The sequence below is a fragment of the Stegastes partitus genome, unplaced genomic scaffold (genome assembly GCF_000690725.1).
Source record: "Stegastes partitus isolate 25-593 unplaced genomic scaffold, Stegastes_partitus-1.0.2 Scaffold1124, whole genome shotgun sequence".
Taxonomy (NCBI): Eukaryota; Metazoa; Chordata; class Actinopteri; family Pomacentridae; genus Stegastes; species Stegastes partitus.
This window is the reverse complement of record NW_007578855.1, coordinates 236,821-244,016: the sequence shown is the minus strand read 5'-3', so window position 1 is coordinate 244,016 and position 7,196 is coordinate 236,821. Positions and strand designations below refer to the sequence as shown.

Here is a 7,196-nt window from a genome sequence, read left to right as displayed (position 1 = left end):
CTGTTCTGTGAGCTGTTTGCATTCTGCTTTCTCGTGACTGCAGTTGAGTTGGAGGAGAGTGCAGCTAAAGCCAAGGTAAAGGCAGCTTTTAAACACGTAATGATCTCAGTAAGCCTCACTCACCTAAACAACTAATCATCAAATAAAATTACTGTCACTTTATTTATTTTTCTTATAGAGTGGTCCAGTGAATGATCGTCATCAAGCTCAACACTCAGGTAACATTTGAATCATTTACATGAATTGTTATGGAGTCCCTTAAGGTTCATGCCAAGAACTTTTTGATTCCATTGACCTTGAAATACTTCTGCATTCTCTCCATTGTTCTTTACGTTCCCTCTGATACGTACAGTCAGTGTTGGTCCAGTCAATCAATATCAAAATCAATCAATATATCTTTATTGTCATTGTATAGATGCAACAGAACTGAAAGTTCAGTCCTCTGTATAAACAAGCAGTAAAAAGACCCTCTATGCTACGTGTCCACAGGGGCAGTTTTACCTGCGTGGCAATGCGTTGCTTCTGAATATCGCCCGCTTGACAGGCGTGCACTAGCGGGCCACCAGGTGGTCACATGACGGTCACGTTTCCATTCACCAGACACCAGTCCTGTACAAGCAGTGAACCAACATGGCGGCTCGGCTGCAAACTTTGGGTTTTTTTACAAAAACTATTCAGCAAAAAGTATTTCTGAAAAGATTTGAGGTGAGAAATAAGCGATGCAGTTGCTGAATCTGTCCTCATTTCAGTTCAACAACAGCTAATTTAAAAAACCTTGAATGTGAGGTAACACCAAACTGGGAACACAAGGAGTATGGTGAGGTAACGTCAAGAGTGTTGCAACACAATGCAAAACTTATTAAATGCAAAAGTGCTGCAAGGAAACACAAAAACATTGTGAGGGAACCCAAAAGGTATTGCAACAGAACAGAAGTATTGTGAGGTACAGCAACAATGATGTAACACAAAACTTATTGAAAGCAATCGCAAAGGCATTGTGAGGAAATGCAAAACTGGTCACGCAAAGTTTAATATGAGGGAACGTAAAAGCATTGCTGAGTGAAAAACTACTTTTGGTCAGGAATCACTGAAGTGTTGTGGGGTAAAGTAAGATCTGACTCACTAGCTGTAGGCTGCAGGTAAAGGCCTGCCATTGGCCGCTCCTGTCAGTCAGCTTTCTCTTCTCCTTCTGCTATCTGCGGGTTATCGTTTTTAAAAGCAATTTTTGAAACTTTTGCGGAGGATTGGATCGTGCAGTAAGGCAGCTCTGCTAGTTTTTCTCCTCAGTTATCCATTTTGTTACAGATGTTCCATCACAAACATGTTTCAGCTGTTCATTTCTTCAAACTCTGTATTTCACAATGTCATTTCAAGAGTCTTTGCAGTATAACCTACTGATGTTCTTTTGTGTGTTTCAGTGATGCCTGTGCTCACACTTGTGTTAATTGGTGACTCTAATTCCATTGAAATTGGACCAAAAAACTTCTTGATTGACCACGAAGAGCAAACAAATGTGGAGCAGTTTTCATCCAAACTGTATGATTTGTGTGGTCGGCACATCTCTGTCATTAACATGCTTGCTTCTCCAAACATTGACAAACTCCCATTAAATCAGGAAATTGATGCCTTTCTCTTACTGATGCCAAATGGTCTGCACAGCAGCCAATACGAAGGAACAATTCAAAACTTAGAAAGTATTTTTGAGGCAGCACTGCTGTCTTATGTAATAACAGTTGTGACACATAAACAAGGTGAAACTTGTCAAAGTGCACTGGCAGATCTGAAGGCTAATAGCAGTTTTTCAGAGAAGAGGTACCACACATGTACAAGAGACATGATGAATGAAACAGAGATCATAGCTCTACTGGAAAAAATAGATGTCATGGTCTCAGAAAACAATCAGAAGTTCACGAGACGAATGTGTGATGAAAATGAAGAGCAGAGAGAAAACCTGGACCACAAATCCGACAAAGAAAACTGGGTCGAGACAGGTGAGACTTTCATTTGTACAGAACTTGAATTACTAACACAGCAAAGCTTTACTTTTCAACCTGTTTAACCTAAAAATATGTAGTTGAATAATTGTAGCCTGTGTTTTCCAAAGACAGATTCTGAAACACTTTACACAGTTGCTTGTANGGTAAAGAGCGGAGCTGCACAAAGGATGTTGAACTACTAGCGGTTGGTTTGCGGTCGTTTCACCTGCCGAGGTAGAGGGAGGCGGTTGCAGGTTCCACCCCCCTGTCGGCTGATGCTGCTGCAGCCTGTGAGCTCATCCATAGTTCAGTGTCCCAGCTGCAAACATCACAGCCTCAGTCTGTGATGGTCATCTCACGAGACCTTAATCATACATCGCTCTCCCCACATTCAGCCAGGATGTGGACTGACTTGAACCTGCTGTGTGCCAACACTGAATGCATATTACTCAGTTATTGTTATTTTCTGTGCCTCTTTCTGTGTTTTTGGATGCTGCTGTTTATAATAATTTCCCAGGTCTGGGATAAATAAAGTCTATTCTATTCTATTCTATTCTATTCTATTCTATTCTTTGAAGGGGGAGACATGCTGTGGTGGTGTATTTGCAACATAAAAAAAAAAACAAAAAAAAAAAACAGAAATTTGAAGTAGCAGCAGCTAGGATTTAGGAATGGTGGCCCACTGCTCCTTAATGAATGTAGAGCAAACACTGAAGGTAAATAACTGGAATAAAATCTATGACCTCAGTGTGGTCCCTTCTCAGAGTGATTAGATTTTGGGGTCAATACATGCATTGATGACCGCTACAGAGGTCAAAGGTCACACTTCCCAAAACAGCTCCGTGTGACTGAAAATGCAGAAGAAGACACGAGTCTAGTGTTCTGACTTAGGAGGACATTGGAGGCCTCTAAACTGGTGATGTGACACATGACCTTGAGACAAAGGTCAAGGTCACACTGAAGGTCTCAATCACAAATTTTACATCCATTATAACTTGGAAAAGGTGTGAAATAAACACATTATTTTATTAGAATCAGACAGGAACCCTTATTGGATCAGAATCAGGTAAACATGCATACATTGGACATCTATGTCCCTCTACTGAGGACTCTCTGGTCACAGCAATACAACATACAAACTAATGAAGAAGCTCAAGATTCACAACTGAAGTCCATATATGTGCTAAAACATTTTGAAGTGCCATTTTTCAGTAGCACAGGAGCTCCAGTTGAAAGCTGTTTCTACAATATAAAGGAAAGAGTGTCTTTGTGTATAGAATAATGTTTTTAAAGGCCGATGCACAGATTAGTCTGACGTGATAGTCTGGAATAACCCTGACATGTGAGGCTAACATGCACTATGTTCTACGGTCTTAAATATGTAAAATGAGAGTTTTCCAGAAACACAAAGAAACCTGGTCTTTCAGAAGATATGAAGCAGTTATTTTATTATCACTCTTCAAAAACTGTGAATAACAGGAGATCAAATCAACATTTCTGAATGAACAGTGAAGTAAATGATAACATTCTTCAGTTTCTTCATATTCAGGCTGGACTTCAGCAAAGTTCAACAAAGCAAGATTCTGATGAACCAAACAAAACAAAAGGTGTGAATATGATGACAGGCCGACTGAATGGAGGTTAACACAACAGTTTGTTATTTTGTTCATCATGTTTCAACTTAAAATGGAGAAAAACACAAACACACAATAAATGTTTGATGTTATTTAAAGGTAGTTATACAGATATAAGCCTTACATTCCTTATAATAAAAAGCCAGCAGCACCAACCACCCATTGGCCAACCTGTGTTTTATCAGTACATTGCATTTGGCTTTAAACTTCACATATTCTGATACAACAAAACAAAAAGTATTCATATTTACAGGCAACACATCAGTCCTCTTTGTATTTCTCATAACAAATAAGAGGAAAAATCACCATATTGATTTCTGCTTTGCCTTCATTGAAGCTTTTTTCTTAGAGATCTTCACACACCAGCTTTATCGATGACACAGTGGTTTAATATTGACATTAATATATTGGTTTTAATGACTCACTATTTATCAGATCACTACTGTATTACTTTTCTATTTAAGTGATAATTTGAATAAAGCAAACCAGTTTTTGTTTACCGGTCTAATAATCAACACTTAATGACTCATTAACTTCTAATTCTAAAAGCAGTGAAAGCAGGAGATTGTTTAATCTGACTTTTGTGGCAGTTTGTTTGATCTTTGCACACAGACTATAATTATCAATATGAGGATCAAACTATGTTCTTGCCTCCTATCGAGATGAGCTGAGCGGTCAGGTGACCTGTCTGAAGGAGAGCGTTGACTCTGATTTCAGAAATGTTTCACGAATCAGAATGTGTTTTTCTAGCTGTTGTAATTGTGTCGACTCACTCACAGCTTGAACATTTCATCCAGACGAAGACTTTTTTTTTTCCGGTATACCCAGACTTTTAATAGCGTCTTTTTTATTGTGTGTTTTCCACTCGCTGGGAATTCGTCCATCACCCTCGAACTTTAAACCATAGTGCTTCTCCAGCTGCTTCTCAAATCGACACACAAACCATTTCCAGTATGGTAGCTTCGATTCATCAGGGGTAATTCTCCAGTTTGCGTACCTTGGTCCAGCAGTTCGGTACTTTTTATAAGGAATGGAGTTTTCTGACTCTCCATCAGGGTAAAACCTGTTGTCACTTGCAACTTTTGTTGTGCAGAATTCAACAGACATCTCCACTGTGTTTCTGTAGTGCACACCATTCACTGCAGTGGATCGATGAAAAGGGACGCTGTGGTCATCAGGACTGTGATCTTCCAGGGTGTTGGTGCAAACAGCTGCACAGAATGGACACGTCACCCAGCAGCACTTACACAGCTGATCAATGAGGATTTGATCAGGTTGCTGCCTGAATTCCTTCATCTTATCCAGTGAGATGAGACTCATCTCCTGAATGATGGAAGCAAGGCCTTTCTTTATCTCATCTTTCAGAAAGTCAAAATTGTTTATGTCCCTGAAGTTTTGACAGCTAATGGTACCAAGTGTCAGATCATCTTTTAGGAAACTGGAAAATTCCTCCACCCACATGTTTATGTCTCCTTCCTGTTCTTTGACTTTNTGCTCAGCAGACTTCACCTTCAAGACAGATTTCCACACAAGTTGTCACCAGCAGACTTTCTTCAAATAGGTCAACGTGTGACACACAGCCATGACATATCTGAGAAAGATCTCGCTAATACCTTTGTTCAGAGGTTAATGATGTTAGACTACAGAGCCAGATATATTCCTGTAAAACAAGACAGTCCTGAGCCGGGATCTTCACACGCTTTGCCAGTGTCTGACAATGATGACACAGATGACTTTGATGCTCTTTTTAGTAATGATACAGACTCTGATCAGTCAACACAGACTCAGGTGCATCCAATGGATGTTCAAATGGCAGTGTTCCACTGCTCCAACAGCTTTCTGAAGCAGAACTTCATGACAAAGTTATCTCAGTGTCAGTACGCTTTACCTTTGCTTGTTCCTCACCCAGTCACAATGGACATTGAATGTCCTTTGTGGGCATTCAGACAAATCATAAAAACATGGAAGATAACTCAAATCAAAGATGGCTCACAAAGTGTCACCATGAAGCACATGCCGATCTGCAAAGCTGAAACGTCCATGGTGTCTTTCTTCCGCCTTGGTTCACTTTCTGTGTCTAAATCTCAGCTGATGAACACTTTGATCAACGAGCGTCACAACACGTTCTTCCACAGAAACTGTCCAGGAAGCACCAAAACTCGCCATTTAATGGAAGGTGTGGCAGAGATTGCCTGGTACTGCCCTGCTGCAGGATCCAATGATTCCTTCACTGACTGCATTGCCTTCTGCAATCTTCATGGAGATGCTCTATTGATGGAAAAACAACGTGAAATACTGATTGAAAGATCTTCAATCAATGTTGTTCTTGTACCAACTCTGGAAAAAAGCCAGAAAAGTACCAAAGTCATCTCAGTCCTTCACAAGTCTCCAAAGCCCCTCATTATCCTTGTTGCTGACAGTGATTGTGGTGCACGTAAGATTAAAGAGGGAAAATACAAAATGGGCCTGAAAGACAGAAGTCAGTCAGATGTTTCAGAAGAACTAAAAGGACTTATTGGAAAGATTTTGTCTGGACCACACACGTCCTTCCAGCTGGAGTCTATGGCCGAGATCTCTGGAATCAGAGTGGATGAAGATGACACAGTCTGCCAAAAAGGCAAATCTGCTGCAATGGAAACACTTCATGTGCTTCAGGGGACAAATGTTTCGAATATCAAAGACACATTTCTTCCTTGCCAAGGCCAACTGTGGCACAAGTGGTGCAGAATTAACAAAGAACTGTATCATCTCAAAGGACACATTGAGGAAGAGAAAAGTAGAAGGGAACAGGAACTGATGGAAATACGACTGGATCAATGCAGCAAAGCTTCCTTCAGTAAACTGATGACGCCATTCACTGATAGCCTCTCGTCTTTGCCGTCAAAAGACAAAGAGTACTACCTGAAGTGGACTCAGATCTTAATAGATGCCCTCTCCACAGATGATCTCTCTTCAATTCTCCAAAGCTATGATGAAAAGTGGTCTGAGGTCTTGGATCTGAAGAAAAAGAAAGACAAATCTGCTCTGTTAATAAGGAAACAAAAGGAGCTTGAACAAATATCCAACAACCTGCAGTCAGCCACCTTTGGCTTGGAGCACATGTTTCGAGAAATGGGACAGATCTACGAAGCCCATAAATCTCAGGAAAAACCAGGAACCAGTGGACAGAATAACTGGTCCAGATACCCTGAGCTGGCAGCAGATCTGATGATATCGGGACACCCAATGGAGCTGATGGACGGTGATGCAGGTCATGTGCCTTTGACATGGCTCTCTGCTCTTTTAGATGAAGTCATCAAGAAACTGGGAGACCAGAGGGTGTTTGTGTTGTCAGTTTTGGGCATACAAAGCAGTGGAAAGTCAACGATGCTAAATGCCATGTTTGGTTTGCAGTTTGCTGTCAGTGCCGGCAGGTGCACCAAGGGTGCCTTCATGCAGCTGGTCAAAGTGTCAGAGGAGCTCAAGAAGGGCTTCAGGTTTGACTACATTCTAGTGGTGGACACTGAAGGACTGCGTGCACTTGAGTTAGCAGGTAAAGCCACTTCTAACCACGACAATGAACTGGCAACATTTGTTGTTGGTCTGG

The 7,196-nt window shown here is 40.9% G+C and overlaps 1 protein-coding gene and 1 long non-coding RNA gene across 2 annotated transcripts in view; one reads left to right on the top strand and one right to left on the bottom strand.

Annotated features, from left to right (window-relative positions):
* LOC103368120 (uncharacterized) lies at positions 1 to 1,623 on the top strand. The gene is made up of 3 exons (XR_520758.1): positions 1 to 75; positions 179 to 218; positions 1,419 to 1,623. It is a non-coding gene; the product is annotated as an uncharacterized LOC103368120 (long non-coding RNA).
* A 1,774-nt stretch (positions 1,624 to 3,397) lies between these two features.
* Positions 3,398 to 7,196, bottom strand: part of LOC103368123 (interferon-induced very large GTPase 1-like) — a 24,896-nt gene continuing 21,097 nt past the window's right edge. The window contains 1 exon segment of the mRNA XM_008296380.1: positions 3,398 to 5,088. Coding sequence (XP_008294602.1) covers positions 4,400 to 5,088 — 689 coding nt within the window. The 3' untranslated portion in view covers positions 3,398 to 4,399.